We start from the raw sequence: 18937 nt of genomic DNA, 5'->3' as shown, positions 1-18937 counted from the left end.
TCATCGATGCGGCCCATCGTCTAGTGGCAGAAAAGGGGACATGCAGACTGTTTTAAAACTAAACGTAGCTTAAGTTTTACTTTAGTGATTTTAATCCTGCTTCCTTTAGAAAAGTTTATCTATAGGAAAATTGTCATATCACTTCAAAATTTGATACAGGTAGGAACAACTCAGATTGCCCCCGAATGACCATTCTGAATTTTAAAGTGACAAATTATACTATTTTTTTAATGTTTAATATTTGTTTTAATTATCAAATTCATTTCCTATAATTATATAGTAGAGTTGCTTAATAGTATAGCTTTTTTATTTTAAAAAGCTTACTATTTTTAATCAATATGAGCTTGTGCTTACCTTATTTGGCTTTTCTTGATTTATTTGATCCTGAATGATTAATTTCCAAATTACATTATTTCACCTGCTGGGAAAACTCGACCGATTTCTAATGATGTGATATAAATTGGCAATTTGTTTTGCAGGTTGCCATGTTGTAACTAAAAAACAAAGAACTACCTGTAACAATATGACCAGCTTAGTTGTCCAGAATCAGGCACCTTAATCTCTGTTCTAGTCTCTTTTAACTTCTTATAAATACCAGCATTATCCCAGAGGTCATTTAAAACAGTATCTTATGGCAATTACAGAATAGTCATGGGGAAGTAAAGCATAGGAAGTACAGTTAGTAATATTGTAATTATGTATAGTGCCAAGTGAGTACTAGACTTATCGGGGGAATCACTTCATAAATTATATAAATGTCTAACTACTATGCTGTATACCCGAAACTAAAATAAAATAATTGAATGTCAACTATAATTGAAAAAAAAAAAATCATCTTATCCTTTTTCCGGCTACATAGCATATTTCAGCCTACGAAGTACTTTTCAGATATTTCTCATTTGATCCTTACAATCCTATAAGGATCATTTTATATATATATATATAATTTTTTTTAATTAAGTCTGTTGGGGTAACATTGGTTAATACAATTATATAATTTTCAAGTGTACATTGTAATTTGACACCTGTATAATTCTGTTGTGTGATCACCACCCAAAGTCCGGTTTCCTTCAGCTACCATATATTTGATTCCCTTTGACCATCCACCTACCTCCTCCTCCGCAACCGCCTACCCGCTGGTAACCACTAGTCTGTAGTTCATGTCCATGAGTCTCTGTTTGTCTGTCCTGCTCATTTGTTGCTTTTAGGTCTATATCCCACATATAAGTGATATCATGTGATTTTCAACTTTTCCTGTCTGGTTTATTTTGCTTAGCATGATTATTTCGAGGCCCATCCATGCTGTCGCTAATGGCAGTATTTCATCTCTTCTTATGGCTGAATAATAGTCCATTGTGTATATGTACCACAGCTTCTTTAGCTAATCATCTATCATAGGACACTTCGGTTGCTCCCATGTCTTGGCCACTGTGAATTATGCTGCTATGAACATCGGTATACAAATATCTTTTTGGATATGGGTTTTCAAGTCTTTGGGGTAAATGCCCAGCAGAGGGATTATTTTATATGAAAGGGAGCAAGCTTAAAAAAGTAATCCCTTGCCTAAGGTAACAAAGGTCCGGAGCCTGGATCTAACTCATCACCTCAGACTCCAAATCTTATGCTTTGTCTACTACTCCATAGCTATCCTTCAGTTCTGCAAAAAGTCTTTAAAATTACAATTCGTAGTCCTCATGTCAATTACAATAAATTAGATTATAAGCCCTTAAGTGATTTTATTAAAGCGAAGTCATCCCACTGATTAAAAAACAACTTTAAGGAATCAACTTAGTGAGGCGAAAAGAGCAAAAGCCTTTGAACTGAGACAGACAGTTGTAAAAGTCCAGGTCCTACCATTCAGTGGCCGTGTAGCCCTGCACAGGATTCTTACCACCTCTGGGCCTCAGCTTGCCCTGTCTGAGAAATGAGACGAAGCTTAGAGCTTTGGCTGTCCCACTGAGGATACTCGGAACATACTAATGCCCTTCCCTTTCTCTGCCATGTGAAATGCCAGCTGGTTTGTTAATGCAAGTAGCATCGCCTAAGTTCAGACTTCTCCACAACTCACCACTTGTACCTCACGCTCCTCACAGGTTGGTCTCTTTCCGTCCATGCCACTGTCATATTTTCCCCCAAATATGCTCATGCATGTCCCCTCAGTTAGAGATACACTATCCCTCTCCCTCTCTCTGTCTATCCAGGTCTGTACTCATCCTCGCTTCTCCAGAAAACTCTCTCTAGTAACTCTGCGTGCCACCCTTCATTTCCCCGCCCCCCCTCCCCACTGCCACTGCTGCCTTTACGTAGACAATTTACAGCAAGTACTTGGGCCCTTAAACCTTTTCTGCCAGGTGTTGTAGACTGAGCTACTCGGGTAGAAAGTTTCATCTCGTCTACATCAAATGCCCCAGGCATTTTTGTTTCTCCTATAAGAAGGTAGTAAAAGCTCTGGGAGTAAGAAGTAGATTTGTAAAGGGTTACTTAATTAAATTCAAAGCTATGGCTATAGGAATTATGGGATTTCAATAGTTTTTCCTTGTTTCTGTATTAATAGAAAATCTTCAAGCTTGGTTCAGAGAGATCTCAAAACAGATATTGTCTTTAAATTACGATGATTCAACTGCTGCAGGCAGGAAAACTGTGCAACTAATACAAGCTTTGGAGGAGGTAAGGAAAGTCATTTTAAGTGACACTTGTCACATCATCAGTCACGCCTTTTGACAAACCCAGCAGTTTGTTCCTGGAAATGTATCTATGAGAATATTTTATCACAAGGAAAAGCAGTATGAATTAATGTCCTCACTGTAATATTATATACAGGGTCCTAAATTTGGCAAAATAATTAAATGACCAGCATGTAGAGAATAATAGCAAAAATTATGATATTTCACCTTGTGGAAATGTGAAGTCTCAGAAAAATAGTTATAAAAACAGTATAGAAACATTGGGGAAAGTATGGTAAGGAAGTAAAAGCAAAAACAAAATTGCATTGTATACACCATTTTTAGGTTTGTAAAAAGGCTGTTCCTTGGAAAATCTAGAAAGGAATATGCAAAAATGAAAATAGTTCTATGATAATCATATGCTTATAAATGATCTTTTCTGAAAAAAATATTTTTTTATCCACTCAAAAGTGATTGTACCAAAAAAAAAAAAAAAAGGATTATTATACCTCCATATTCTTAAAATTTTAATCGTATGTTGAAGTAGGTTTAAAATGGAAAATAAAATGCATTGGAACAATTAACATAAACACTATTTTTTGAAAACGTCATCTATACTCAGCTGGAGCCCTGTCCAGTTGGTATAATTGTACAGTTGAAAGCTATAATTAATGCTTTTTTTCACTTGGCATATGGTCTTGTAGGCTTTTTCTTATTTTTGCAAGGTTTTTAGGATAGTTACTCTCAGCGGCCACACAGCATAATGATCCATCGTTAGCGTACCAGATTTCCACGCCACTGCGGAACGATTGCTCACTTGTACTATTATTTTTGGTTGTTTGGGGATTTTCTAGTCTGTGGTAGAACTGTAAACAACTCTGTAAATCTCTGGTGGCTTTTTATCTTTTGCATCATTTATTTTGGTATATAGCCCAGGCCCCTTGAATTATATACATGAAAATTTCAGGACACCATGGAATCATTTTGTTTCTAAAGAGCACATCGAGAGAACATAGTAGTGTCCAAGTGCCAGCACCTTGGTTGTGATGCAACTCGTTTTGTTTTTTAGCAATCCTGGAGTCTTCAGAATTAAGAGGATTTTCTAATACATGTTTGCTGATGCTGAAATGGAAATTGGGGGTGTTCACGTTATTGTGTCGTATATTTACAGGATAAGAAGTAGTGCACCATTTTCTAATCCTAGAAATTTGGGTGTTGTTTTATGACTTGGCTTAACATCTCTGAAATTATATAATTTGAAATAAGAATTCTGCCAAGAAATTCTTAGTTAAGTAGTGTACTTTCTTTGGAATTTTTTTAAGGTAAAAACAAACACTGTAGAGGCCATTCAGGGTCTTTACATTAAATGTATTTCTGTACCACAGGTTCAAGAGTTTCACCAGTTGGAATCAAATCTGCAAGTTTGTCAGTTTCTTGCGGATACTCGCAAGTTTCTCCACCAAATGATCCGAACCATTAACATCAAAGAGGAGGTCCTGATCACAATGCAGATCGTTGGGGACCTTTCTTTTGCTTGGCAGTTAATTGACAGGTAATGTGGATAGCCTGACATTTGCCCTTGATGAAGGCCAATGTGCAAGTCTTCTTATCATTTTTCTCTTTTTACAGTTTCACATCTATCATGCAAGAAAGCATAAGGGTAAACCCGTCCATGGTCACGAAACTCAGAGCTACATTCCTAAAGGTAAGCAAAGAACCGTGAGATCGGATTCTCAGCTACGAGGAGAGAGTTGGCCTTTGCTGTTACCTCATTTCTTAATTCAGCCGAAGAGTTCATCATCCTTTTAGAAAATTGGATACTTTAAATACTTTTATGGACTGAAATTTGTTAGCAATTATTCTATGAGAGCCTAGTTTCAAAAGGTGCCAGAAATATTTAAAGTTTGAATTAATAAGTTGGAGTATCTTTTTAAATGAAGAAATCAGTTTGTTTTTTAAAATTCTACCAGTATATTTAAAATGTGAATCCTATGGATCCTTTATTCCCTAGATAGAATTAAATCCTTTTACTTACTCAGTAAAAAAATTCTTCATGGCCCTTGCTCTCAGGTAATTTCAGATCATGATAAATGGACAAATAATTTACTCAGGGTCTTCTGAGAGAATTACCATATATATCAATTCTGAGGTACACTGCCTTTAATATTTTAATGTCTCTGTAGTTGGAGATAGGTTTTATCATTGATGACCTAGTGTAGTTTAGTTTGTTTTTCTTCATGAGTGGTACGTAAAGTAATGGCACTTCTTACATACCATGACATCTTTGATTGGACTCAATACAATCAAAATGTCTGTAGCACAGCTGCTTTCAAACTTGAGGGTGCGTGAGAATCCCCAGGGGTCTCATCACAACACTGATTACTGGGCTTTGCCCCTGGAGTGTTTGATGAAATAAGTCTGGGGTGGGGTCAAAAACTGGCATCTCTAACAAGTTCCCAATGAAGTTGATGCTGCTGGTACAGGGACCACAATTTGAGTATACCTGCTGTAGCAAAAGGCCATCATTCATTTTTAATTGTGTTGGTGTCAGAAGGCATTAATGACATCGATGAATTCCATTGTCGTTGTTACCTCTTGGGTAAAGCCCAAGAGCTTTCTTATATGTTAGTTAGTATTTCTGGAAAAATTGAAATTTCTAGGACATCTTGCAGCAGAGAAACAACTATATCTTATTTTTCTTCCAGCTTGCCTCTGCCCTTGACCTGCCCCTCCTACGTATTAATCAAGCAAATAGCCCTGACCTTCTTAGTGTATCTCAATATTATTCTGGAGAATTGGTGTCCTATGTGAGAAAGGTAAGGAATGCATCAAGGTGATATTTATTTTATGGGCACAATGCCTGCTAATTTCAATGCAGACAGTATGCTTGGGGGCCCTGTAAGAAGCACACCCATGTTTCTTTCCTTTGTTATTAATTTTATTCCATAAATTTGCAATACGTGAAAAAAAAACTTATTTTACTATGGATGTGCTGATGTGGTTTTACTTTCAAAGAACTGTGACACCTGTTTTTTAAATGCTGGTGGTTTTAACCCCCATTTTATAAGTGTAGAAACTGAGGGACAGAGATTATAATGGCTTCTTCAAAGTCTCAGAGCCAGTTGGTAGAAAGTGCCAGATCTAGCCAACATATCCTGGTTGGAACTTAAAGTTTCAAGAGGGATTTTGGTCCTTGTTTTAAAAACTTACAGTGCATCTTGGAGCCAGACAGGCCTAGATTCGAAATTTACCTGTGTCACATACTAGCTGAGTGCTCTACAGCCATGTTACTTAATATCTCTGAACCTCAATCTTTTAAAAGTGTGTAACAAGGAAAAGTTATATCTTTTTGCAGCATTTCCATGAGGATTAGCTTTATATCCTATGAGCAGCTAAAGTATGAAGGAACATACCTCGTGCCTGAGAGCTGTTATTAAAAGAGCTCTTTTTGGTCCCTTGGCATCCCTTCCTATCAACAAATGGCTTTGTACACACTGGTACCCTTCTTACTGTCACCTAAGTGACAGCAAAGAACAGTAAAAGAGGTGTTCAATGGTTTTTCTTTTCCCTTTCATTAAAGGTTTTGCAGATCATTCCAGAAAGCATGTTTACTTCTCTGCTAAAGATCATAAAGCTTCAGACCCACGATATCATTGAAGTGCCAACTCGCCTGGACAAAGACAAGCTGAGGGACTATGCTCAGCTTGGCCCACGATACGAGGTGGTGTGTCCCTTTGACTCATGCCTTTTGATATTTGAAACCCAAACCATGAAATATCACTGACCTGTGTCACCTGCCGTATCCCCGGGACCACCAGACCAGTTCTGACTTGTCTTTTCCATTCTCAGTGATAACTGAGATCACCATTTTAGTACAGTCACACCTTTATGTGTTATATTGTCCCAATGTCATTAAAGACCGTGCCTACCTGAGTAATCTTAAAGGAAGTAAATCTCAGCTGATCACTTTTCTCTTGAATAGTCTTGGTGAACCAGCCTTTATTCTTCTTAGGCTGGATTACCTGGACTTTTGGCATTTGGCTTCCTGCTTTCTTTCCTTAACCTTTTCCTGTCGTTAGACTTTTAAGCCCATTCCATAGTTAAGCAGCCTCAGAGGTCATTCTTCCCACACACCTCGCTTTTCTTTCTCCCTGAACTTGGAAATGGGAAAGATAACAGCAAGTAAAAATAGAAAATGTGATGTTATCACATTTCATCCGAGTGTCAATTTCGTACCTGCTGACACAACTCCAAAAATTACATCATGAATTTAGGTTTTCCGGCTCAAAATTTCCACATTTATTCTAACTCAAAGACACAGCGTCTGCCTACCGTATCAGCGTCTCCTGGCGCTGCTCGAAAAATGCTGTGGCAAGGAGATTACCTTCTCAGAGTCATGGCAAGCTTTATCTCCTTGGAGGGGACCTTCACAGATGTGTCCCGCCCTTGTTTTCTGCGTGAGAAACGGAAGCCCAAAGAAGGGGAAACGATTTGTCGAAGTTTAAAGAACTGCTGAAGACCTTCTGACTCAGTTTCTCAGAGTGGCTAACAGTGGTCTCTCGGTGACACCACAGTTCTGAGCAGGGCATGTGCACACGGGCTCTCTAAAGCGACACTCACTCCTGCCATCTCTGCCCCTCCCAGGGCCATTAGCCAATGATTTTAGCTCTCCCTGGAAATGATGGGTCTTTTATCCGATATAGTTCGTCAACCTCTTCTTTTTGGTTCAAGGTTGCCAAGCTGACTCACGCTATTTCCATTTTCACTGAAGGCATCTTAATGATGAAAACAACTTTAGTCGGCATCATCAAGGTAACGGTTTCAATGCTGGTCTATGTGGCCTCGTCTTCCTTGGGATGATTGTGGTGTTTATTGTCTTGTGTCTCTTGCCGTTTCACATCGGCTTTTGAAATTCACTCACATGTGGATAGAGGAAGAGAAAGCGTGATCTTTAGTTTTCATGATACCCGAGAGTTATTTAGATTTTAAAAAAATCTATTTTTTTGAATTTTTGTAATAACAAGGAAAACAAAATGATTCGGGTCCCTTAGATAAAATAGCACATACGCTCTCTCCCCCTCTCTCGCTCCCTTCCCCCCGCCCGCCCTCCTTTCTTTTAGTATTTTCATGTTGCACCCCAGGTGCAGAGAGCTCAGGTGATCATACCCCATTGTCGCCGGCAGGCCGCCGTCATCACTGATGCGTGTAAGCGCCTCTCTTACATTCGTTTTCTTTTTTGTCTCCCGATACCCACGCCCGTCCCCGTCCCGCACAGCACCCACTTTGTGTGTTTGATTTCTGTCCGTGTATGTGCAGGCACCGCATTTTCCGCGTGTCGTGTTATCTCACGTGCGCGCGTGTTTTTGATTGATCTAAATCGCCGCGCCCTCTCATCCTTTCTCCAACTCCTCTCCCTAGTTATTGCTCCCGAAATAAGCTTATGTTGCCGTGGAGCATATCGAGGAGATGGTCATTTCTATCGCGTAGAATTTCACATTTTACGTGACCATTGGCCTGGCGACAGACGCCTGTGTTGTCCAGTATCACACAAACGCTTCCCATTACCATAACGGTGTCAAGATGAGGATCCCCGAGATTGTCCCCATGGTCTACAGAGTTTCTCTGAATTTCTACATACTTGAGCAAGAATTTTGCTGAAATCTGCATACCCATTTCGTAATCTGTCTCAGTGCTACCAGACTGCCCTTTAAAACTTTCCTCCCATGCTTTGCCAATGCTTATTATTATCCACTTGCTAATTTTTGATTTACCAAGAGGCATAAAGCGGTATCTTATCTCATGGCCGTTTTAATTTACATTCCTATGATAACTAGTGATGTAACCATTGACATAGTTCATGGGGCTTTTATTTACTTTTGCATTTATCCAATATCAGTAGAATCTGAACATTTCTGATTTTTTTTTAAGTGTATACCTATCAAATTACCAGATTAACATTTGTGTTACTAAAATCTGAGAAAATACAGGAAATGAAACAAAATGGATACAGAACTTTAGTGTGTGTTTTCTCGAAGTAAGCTAAAAGAAGTACCCCTGGAATGTTAATAGAATCCATTAAACATGTTTTAGGCCTGATATCAGTTTAATTCAGTTGATACACAGAGATTATACATGGAGGTTATCACTTCTGACTGATCCATTAAATAATGATAAATCCTAGGGCCAGATTAAGCATCTTCCATGCAAAGCGACCAGTATAGGGGGATGTAATAAAACCTACCAATTAGCAATGATTATCAAAAGAAAGTTTGCTTATGAAAACTAAATTTTTTGTCACTTTCAGATAATAAAAGCAGAGAGAATATCATACTGACCTCATTCAACCCAACAGAGTGTCTTTGCCGGTCTCACAACTCAGGGGCCTTACTAATCGTTAACCTCCCAATGTTAAGGATCTGTTTCAAACACTTATAAAAAGTGTAAGTTCACTTCAGTCAGTACAACATAAAACGAATGAGGTATACACAGAGATATGTGTTGATTGATAAAGGTAGCCGACGTAATAGAAATAATCTAAGTATCAGTAAGAGAATGGCTAAATCTATCGTGATGCATTCGTGCTATGGATTGCTCTGCTGCCATTCAAACAGAATTTGCCACTGGAAGATTTCCAAGACTTAAAGTGAAAACAGTCAATTGCAGAAAAGTGTGCGTGTGTCCCATTTAGATTTTTTAAATTAAATATGTACTTAAGGACAAATATGTATGTATATAAATGAACAGAGAAAGGTCTGGAGGATCCGTATAAAAATGTAACTTGCTGACTTCATGGGAGGGGGTAGAGATGGGAGGAAAGGGCGTGTGCAGGGGGCGTGTGCAGGCGGCTTCCTCTTAGCTATGAACACTCCACAGGTCAGTGAAAGTCAAGGAAGAATTGGAAAGTCCATTTGGGACTTTTAGATTTATGAAAACATTCAGCTCTTTTTCATTAAATCTGTCTTAAAAGGAATAATTCTTTGAAAGGTTCATGTTATTTCTTTGATTTCATTCTCATCTGTTACATTTATTTACAATTTACCTTTTTATTATAGATATTAAAAGCTACAGAAACAGTTATGTAACTTAATGAGTTATTATAAGGTATAAGTAGCATTTATTTTCTCCACCACTCAAGTCAAGAAGTATAATTTATCCATCTCCCACCCCAGCATCCTCCTCATTCGCCCTGACCTAATCTCACTCTCTGTCTATAGTTTTATTTCCAAAAGTAAATCTCTCTACACTATACTTTATACTTGCCCATTTAAAAAAAAAAAAAAAAGGTATCTCATCCCTTTTAAGTCTCTTTTAATCTCCAGATTTCTTTATTCTTTTTTATCTTACAATTGATCCATTGAAGAACCCAAGGCATTTGACCTATAGTTTCTCCCCAGTCTGGTTTTGCTGATTGCACAGTCGTGATGTATGAAGTTCAGCATGTTTTTCTGGCTTTTGGAATTTCAGCAACTTTCATCGTGTTTGTCTTCCTTGAAGTTTAAATATAACCAAACCCAGATGGAACCCATCAAGTTGCCTTTATGACTTTTCAAAATAATGGTTCTTTACAAATTTGAAAAAGAAACAGGACTCAGGAATTCAAAGGAGTGCCTTAAAACTATTTGATGTTTTATGGGTCTGATAGGAGACTCTGGGAAGTAACAAAAGCTTTCTCATTACAGAAGAAAGAATCACCAAAATAAACTTATGGAGTTAAATAGCAGATTTGCGTTTTTATTTTATCTCCCCAATTACAATCACCATCCCAAGAATGCTAAAAGAAAATTGTTCAATCCTGGAGTGGGCCAACCCAAAACTTGAGTTCGCCCGTGTGGTAGATGCCTTGAGATAACATCCAGAAGAAAGACACAAAGAATTCAAATGCGGGCCCTTCATTCCACTCTTTCCTCTGGGTGATAATAAAAGGCACTTTATACTTTTAACGAAGTGGTTAAAGTGTGAGGCAACTTAAAAGTTTCCATACCCACCATCTTTGAAATGTCATGTGGTGAAATTATCGTCATGGATTTTACGGAGATAAACCAAGTCCAAAAGAGGCGATGGGTAGTTCTGTCCTAGCTGCACAAGGTCACAGAGGGACAGGAAAGGAAAACAGCCCTAATCCTAATCCTTTAGAAAAGAGGTAGAAAAAGGTTCAATGCTGGATTCCGGAAACCATTTTTCCTCTGGATTTATTCAGGACCGAACTTCTCACTGCCGTTTATTACTCTTTGATTTGCACTCAGGTGGATCCGAAACAGTTGCTGGAAGATGGAATAAGGAAGGAGCTAGTGAAACGTGTTGCTTTTGCTCTTCATAAGGGATTGATCTTCAACCCTCGAGCCAAGGTACCAGATGGCCAAAATGAGTCTGTCCTTTCTCTTTTTCCCTATTTAGCTTGCAAGATGGACTAGGGCACCGTTTTTAACTATTATGAATAAGACCTTTTTCGTCCTAAAATAGATCTAATATAAAATTTTCAATACAATCAATGGATGTTTTTTTCGATCCTATATTGTAATCCAGCCGTATTATAAGAAAATCCTTTTTAAAATCAGTACTTCTTCCCTTCATCTATTGATCCCCAAGTTTAAGAACTGAACTGATGTTTATGTGTCAGAGTTACTTCTTATAGTTAAAAGAATTTGTTAGCCCTAAAGCAGACAGGAACTGGCTATCATTTTTTTATTTTGTTTAACCTGTTAAGGAATATGGTCATTTTTCTCAGGAGAAGAAAAAAAAAAAAAAACCATAGGCCTGACATTTACATATAGAGTACTTTCACTTCAGTAAATTCAATTTCAAATAGTTTTAAGTGTTTTAGGGTTAATGTATTTATCAGATGATGTGAGAGAAATCATCGACATTCCTTTTATGTTATTTCGTATGAGGCTTCCTCCCCGAATGAATAAAATCTATTCTTGGCTGCACGTCTGACATCAGTTACCATTCGTCCTAGACGAAGTAGGAAACACACATTTCCAAAGCTGCCCCACACTGTCGCTATCATCTCTTTGTCAGGGTCTCATTTAAAGTCCAGTGTAGGTTTTAGTAGTTAACAACCTGCTCCAATATAATAGAATTTATGTTTCCGCTTTGCACAGCCAAGCGAATTGATGCCCAAGCTGAAAGAATTGGGAGCTACCATGGACGGATTCCATCGTTCCTTTGAATACATACAGGATTACGTCAACATTTATGCTCTGAAGATTTGGCAGGAAGAAGTATCTCGTATTATAAATTATAATGTGGAGCAAGAGTGTAATAACTTCTTAAGAACAAAGGTATCAAAATAGCATGTAAAACTTTTGACTATATTTATTTTTTCTGACATTTTAAATACCCTAATTATCAGAAATGCTGAGATGAAAGTTTATTTAAACAATTACTAAAAATCAGTACACACTAGATCGTCACGAATACCTTCAGAGCTGTGGGGGTTACACAAAACTATATGACACCTGACCTCTGGGAGCTTACCGTCCAAAGGAGAAAGCAGACGTAATGAAAGGGCTACAGTATGAAGTTGTTTGTTGTGCGTGGTGTAAGTCAAGTGATCGAGTTCAGAAGACTTGCAAGTCATTTGGGTTTGAACAGAATGTATGCCTGAGAGTAGAATTGCGGGGTCATGTGGTAATTCTGTATAACTAATTGAGGAACCACCTGTTTCCCACAGTACGTGCACTATTTTTCATTTCCACCAACAATGTCTGAGAGTTGTATTTTTTTTCCACATCCTCGCCAACGCTTGTTATTTTCTTTTTTCTTTTTTTTCCCCCCCAAATTATAGCCACCCTAGTGAATGTGAAGTAGTATCTCACTGTGGTTCTGATTTGCATTTCCCTGATAATTAGTGATGCTGAGTATCTTTTCCGGTGCTTATTGGCCATCATGTATCTTCCTCAGAGAAATATCTACTCAAGTCTTCTGCTTAGTATTTATTTGGGTTGTTTGAGCACCAAATTCTTAAGTGTCACAACCGAGAAGTTAAATTTTGGTCAATAACTAATCAGGAGCCATTCTGTAAGCTTTTAATTAGAGAATTGACATGATTCAGGTATTGAAAGATTAAGTATCTCTCAGCCTTATAATATTTTGGATTTTTATTATTGCACCGATATATGTTAACTTATAAGGCAAAAAGCTAGAAGTTCCTTTTTCTGTTCTCACTTCTTCACTCTTTCACAAATGTTTCTTTTTTTATAAACATTATATGAGGCATTTTGGGGAGGCTGTTAATACAGTTTGAAAGTTTCCTCTTTGAAACCAAAGAGCATCCGTTGTCACTGTCCGTGCAATGTTATCTTTGTAAAACTATGTGAGAAAAGCATAACTAGATTACCTTGACAAAAATGTACTAAATATTTACGTGTGCGTATGTGTTTTCTAGATTCAGGACTGGCAAAGCATGTACCAGTCCACTCATATTCCAATACCAAAGTTTACCCCTGTGGATGAGTCTGTAACATTTATTGGCCGACTCTGCAGAGAAATCTTGCGGATCACAGACCCAAAGTAGGTGCATCTGGATTCCCCTGGGCCTTGAACACCGTGGGCAGTTGGAGGCTCTAAACATACATTGCATATACTCAGATCACACCCTCATTCCTGCCACGGTCGGATCCCTTCTGATGGGTTTATTAAAATTCACTGTTTTTGAGACTGTATATTTTCTTTAGCGTAACACAGGTGACTTCAGTCCAAAGAAATGTAGATTACAATAACCCTTAGATCTGTTTGGCCACCTGCAGTCTATGCTCCTCCTGTTTTCCAGTTAACATTATGTTCACTTGGGCCTGTACATCACCAGTCTATTACAACTTTTTAAATTACAGATTGCTCATCTGTACTTATGTAACCTGGGTATATACTCCCGTGCCAGTCACTGGGTCTTGTACTTGTCAGGTCATATCCTGACCTTTTAAGATTACCTCCTTGTTTCTTAGCGCGACACTCAAGTACTTCCAAGAGCACTTAACCTTGTACGCTCTTCCAAGAACATTATATATATATATATATATATATCTTCATTTATTTATTACAAGAATCTTATGAGGTCAGCATTGTTATCCTTCCCATTTTAAAGATGAGGTAACTGAGGCACAGAAAAGCTAAGTCACTTGTCCATGATCACAGAGTTAATAAATGGTGGAGGACCCAGAATACACATCAGGCCCTCTGATGCTGGAGCCCACCTCTTCAGGACTGTGTCATTCAAGGGCAGACTGCATAGCTTTGCATGCTGTGAGTCACAGTTCATATAGTCAACGCGAGGGAAAATCTCATGTAATCAAAAGTGCCCTTGAGAAGTTGTTAGGTAGACGCCATGGTCGAGACTTGCATGCTGCCTCTCAGTCCCTTGAACCTCTGGTGAAGCAGTTGGTGCTAAGACCACCTGAGGGAAGAGCAGGTTCGTGCCTTCCGTCTGGCATCCCTTGGCACATCTCACTGAGTGCAGTGATTGGTGGAATTACCCGGGAAAAGATGCGGCCTCTTTTTTCTCTGTCAAGCGTTGCATGCCTAGTTGAATGTTTGTAAGTTCAACGTTCTTTTGACTTATCTCCTTTGTACCTACCACCTTCTCCTTTAGGCTTATTTTGTCTCTCAAAACTTATGAAACTTGACCAAAAATTCCAATAGAAATGAACTTTGTCTGTGACTCATGGGCCTGAAAGAGTAAATGATCCAAAGCGTTTTTGGAGCTCCTCCTTTCATGGTACCCGTGGGGTGATCACTGTATCCCTTTGCAAAAACCTTCCAGCTAATGCCATGCTAATACTTGCAGAAAGATTAAGCATGAGCGGGACCTTCATATCATATTGATTTCATTATCAGTATTGGGAGCCTCTTAAGTAACACACTCAAAGTGACAGCACTGGGCAATGTAAGAAAGACACTCCGAAGCCCAAAAGTAGAAGTCGTGTGCATTTCTGGAAACCATCTTGTTCTTCCCATTTACTTCCAAATTTAAATCTTCCCTGGTCCTGAGGCTCTTTAAGCTCCCTCCCAAACCCCATTTCGGTAGATACATGCTGGTTCTTACAACTGGGGGCATATCATCAGTAGAGTTGATGGAAATTCAGAGGCTGGGGCTCCATGCCAGACCTGCCAAATCTGGCCATCTGTTTTTTGGCAAACTCTACCAATGATTTAAGGTCCTCCTCCCTGACGTTTGAGAACCATTAAAATGGCGGTTAAGGATATGATGTTGGAGTCAGGCCTCTCTAAGCCTCAGTTCTCTCACCTGTAAAATGAGGGTTAAATGGCTTATATAATGCAAAGCTATTCGGAGGAGGAAAACGATAGCACGTGGAAAGGTCGTAGCTGAGCACCTGGCACATGAGAGTTCAGTAAATGTTGTAGGTTGTCATCCGCATCACACTCCTGAGTCTAAAAGGAATCATTGGTTGCTGCCAAGAACAGGGAAGAAAGAGGATATGGCTTTGTCATCATAATTTTATATGTTAGCTAGGGTGCCGGGATTCACAGTTTTTTTTCTTACCAAAATGGAAATGACACAAGACCGTTTTGTCCACAGTGTTTGGAGATTTAAAGTAAGACACTGTGGATTGAAAATTGGGCTCTAAAGTCCTCTAGCCTGACAACTAGCATCCAACAACTGAATCGAACCTTGCCCTCTTAACATAACTTCAAACAGCCTGACGCAGCGGAAATGAATCCATCAAGCCAGTGACACAGCATAGGGCAGGAAAAAATGGTTTAACTCAGTTATATTTTCCTGGGCCATCAGGTGGTCACCGTGGAAGTATTCGGGGTGCCTAAACACAGAGGTCGTTCAACACAGATCATGTGACTTCCTCATGTCTGCTGCCCCCAATTCTGTTGAGCCCCACATCTCTTTAGGATGAATGCTCAACTGCTGTTGGGTTTGGGGTGTGTTTTGTTTTTGTTTTAGAATGACATGTCATATTGACCAGCTGAACACTTGGTATGATATGAAAACTCATCAAGAAGTGACCAGCAGCCGCCTCTTCTCAGAAATCCAGACCACATTAGGGACTTTCGGTCTGAACGGATTAGATAGGCTTCTGTGCTTTATGATTGTGAAGGAGTTACAGGTGAGCCTTTTGGCTTTCATGCCTATTTTCTGTTACCCTGGGAGAGATGAGAGTAGATCATTTAATTTTTCTTTCATGCTTTCCTATTCTGACATCAGACCTTGTATATGAGATTCCTCTTAGATATATAAGAACGAGAATAAGCTAGAATTTCTTGGCCAGCATAGTATTTTTATAAATAGATGATTTTTGTGAATTTTATGTTGAGAAGGTGAGACTTTTTCTCTTTGAATCCAACAACTCTTCCTGGAAACGAGATGTTTCTAACAGGAACTGGAAGTTGCTGCTTCCTCCATCAGAGTGTGGGTTGATTTAAGCCAGTCTCTGTTCTACCTAACATTTTAGGTGACTGGAGTACTATTCATTTTATTCGTTATAATTGGATCTTTGATTATGCCTTTTTGTTCCAGAATTTCCTCAGTATGTTTCAGAAAATTATCCTGAGAGACAGAACTGTTCAGGATACTTTAAAAACCCTCATGAATGCTGTCAGCCCCCTCAAAAGTATTGTAGGTAAGTGTTCTGAAACTAGCCTGGGGTGGAGATTGTACTGTGGCCTTTCCAAATTCACTGAATAGAAAATTATGTTTTAACTTTTCAGCAAATTCGAATAAAATTTATTTTTCCGCCATTGCCAAAACACAGAAGATTTGGACAGCTTATCTCGAGGCTATAATGAAGGTATGTTGTGGAGGAGAGGCTGACAATCAATGCTATATTTTTTAATTATTAATTTATTGTAATTTTGTTGCCCAAAGAAAGCCACTCTTCCTTTGTTGTTCAAACAGAAATGCAACACTTCCATTTATTATTATTTCTAAATTCATTTGTTCCCTTATCTTCCTTTCTGGGCTGTTCTTGAGTCTGCTTTTCATTGGCTTGTTTCCCTTTTGCTCAAGGAAATCTGTTTCTTTTGAAATGCCTTTTGGCAAGAGGTACTTTCACACAGGAAATGGAAAATTTCCTCCTTCAGTAATACTTAGTTCCCACAGTACAAGTTCATTTAATGAACTTCTCTGTCAGTTCATAGCCCATCTGTCTCCCTCCGCTCGTGTGGTGGCATAGATGCGAGACAGCGAGGTTCTTTGGGGCATAAATTGTCCTTCCACCATGAATAGAGCACTGTGTCTGGAAATGAATAAGAAAGGAAAATGAGATGACTTATCGTGGAATCTGCTCCTCTGCTGCCCTGCCTTGACACTGCGGCAGTGGCTCTCGGGGACCCTCTGAATCTTCTGTGTCCCTCTCTCATCACTTGGTGATCCAGGAGATGCGACAACCCTCGATTGAACACTTGTTATGTACAAAACATTGTCTGTCAGTTGTTGGGTGACACTGTTAAAGGAAACACTGCCTGTCTCCTCAAAAACCCTGCTAACAGTCTAGTAGATTTCCTGGTGGGAAACTGATTTGTGGTTAAAGGTATCACCACAGAGAAAGTCTAGAACACCATAGGAATATGGAAAAGTTCCATTCTCCTGTTCCCACTTATATAAGTTGCTCATTGAGACAGTACTTATTGTGTCTCGGCCAAATTGGCAATATATTTTGCATAATCCCAGTAAATTGTGCGTGTGTGTGTGTGTGTGTGTATGTGTTAATTTTTTGGAAACTTAAACAGCATGGGAACACAAGGAGCCTTTGGTTCTGCTAGATGTCCTCTTAGGTGGGTCTCATGTTCCCTTAGCCAAGTGATTTTCAGATATTGAGAGCTTCTCAGGTTTAGCTTCTAATTGATTAAAAAACCTGGGAGGAGTGAAGAGTGACCTGAGGTTGGACAGACCCCACTCTCACCTCCGTAGGAGGCCGAGGGAGACGAGGGAGACGCTAGGGGGTTAGAGGTTTTCCTCTTGCTTCCTGATGGTCCACCACCCAACGGCTGTTCTGGACTGCTGTTAGTTGCAATTGCTCGTAATTCGGTGGTTGCCAAATATCGTGTCTAAGTCAGTGATCTTCTCATAAGGCCCCCAGGGATTTTTTTGTCATTTTCTCTCGAAATGTGAGAACTCGCATTCACTAAGCGGTGCTGATGATCTGAACAGCGATGGAAGTACCCTGCACTGCTCAGTAGTGACGGTGGCCACCACCGCGTGGAGAAGTTGAGCACCTGAAACGTGTGGGAATGAGGAACCAAATTTTTAATTTTATTTTAATCAGTTCAGAATAGCCACATGCAACTCGCGGCTGCTGTATTGGTCAGTGCAGCTCTAGAGAAAATCATGGGGGAAAGAATGGTAACCCAGATATCTCTAAATAGACGAATAAATAGGTAGAATGAGCTTATCACCCTCCCAGGCTCCTTGGCCTCTCCAGTGTTGTATTAAAGGCTTAGACTAATTGGGCACAAAAAAGGTAACATGTTGGTCACTAAGATTCATACTCTAAATAAGAACAGATTATCTTAAATTGACTTTATTTCTTTTTCTATTTATAGATTGACTTTCAAGGGAATTCTTGACATTATCTAGAATTAAGCAAGGAATTAAATGGGTCACGTACAAGGTCGGAAGGACATTTCCAAGTGGCCTGAGGGAACCCACTATCTTCTTGGACTTGCTCTTTTCTGATTTTTAAATAATATATTTCTATTCATAAAAGGTTTCTTACTTAATAAGTAACATTTTTTTTGCATTGACTTATTTTCTTCACATAAGTAGAATAATATAGCCTCGTAAGAATAGCAGTCAAAAGTAATACATTTGAGATCATTTAACAATTTTTTAACTATTATCTAAATAATAACTTTTCTTTGCTCTTAGAGAAGGTCACTCTCTTTTTCTTAATTTTTCTCTGCTCCCAACAACTCAAGAAATGTGTTCATTTTCATCTTATCGTTGCTGGTATTATAACAGCCCTCCTCCTGTTCCTCCTCTCCCCATTACTAATCTTCTAGGGGTACCTTTTTTAGAATAGAAAATAAGAAATTTCCTGGCAGAAAAAGTTAGCGTATACTGTTGACTTTATGATGCCAACAAGTTTATGGGAGCAAGCTGATGTCTATCTCAAACTGGACCCCAAAATAGTTCGCTGTCACCTGACAGCCATCACAGACATCCTCAGGTACCATTTACGCTCCTCTCTACTTGGAAATCACAGTGGTGGAGCCCACGTCAGCATAGCTCCATATCACAAGTCTGTTCTGTTAACAGTCTGATAATTATATTTTATTACAGTTAGCTTTCATTATCCTATTTTTTT

The 18937-nt window shown here is 38.9% G+C and overlaps 1 protein-coding gene across 4 annotated transcripts in view; it reads left to right on the top strand.

Annotated features, from left to right (window-relative positions):
• WASHC5 (WASH complex subunit 5) overlaps positions 1-18937 on the top strand; it is a 53635-nt gene that overhangs the window by 22098 nt on the left and 12600 nt on the right. For all 4 annotated transcript variants that reach the window (XM_016166425.2, XM_016166422.2, XM_016166423.2 and 1 more), the window contains 12 exons: positions 2555-2667; positions 4049-4215; positions 4293-4368; positions 5369-5479; positions 6244-6384; positions 7395-7475; positions 10907-11008; positions 11765-11944; positions 13051-13175; positions 15577-15739; positions 16150-16252; positions 16341-16420. In XM_016166425.2, coding sequence (XP_016021911.1) covers positions 2555-2667; positions 4049-4215; positions 4293-4368; positions 5369-5479; positions 6244-6384; positions 7395-7475; positions 10907-11008; positions 11765-11944; positions 13051-13175; positions 15577-15739; positions 16150-16252; positions 16341-16420 — 1442 coding nt within the window. The remainder of the gene's footprint in view (positions 1-2554; positions 2668-4048; positions 4216-4292; positions 4369-5368; positions 5480-6243; positions 6385-7394; positions 7476-10906; positions 11009-11764; positions 11945-13050; positions 13176-15576; positions 15740-16149; positions 16253-16340; positions 16421-18937) is intronic.

Source organism: Rousettus aegyptiacus, unplaced genomic scaffold, assembly GCF_014176215.1.
Source record: "Rousettus aegyptiacus isolate mRouAeg1 unplaced genomic scaffold, mRouAeg1.p scaffold_m13_p_15, whole genome shotgun sequence".
Lineage (NCBI taxonomy): Eukaryota > Metazoa > Chordata > Mammalia > Chiroptera > Pteropodidae > Rousettus > Rousettus aegyptiacus.
This window is presented reverse-complemented; position numbering and strand designations above follow the sequence as displayed.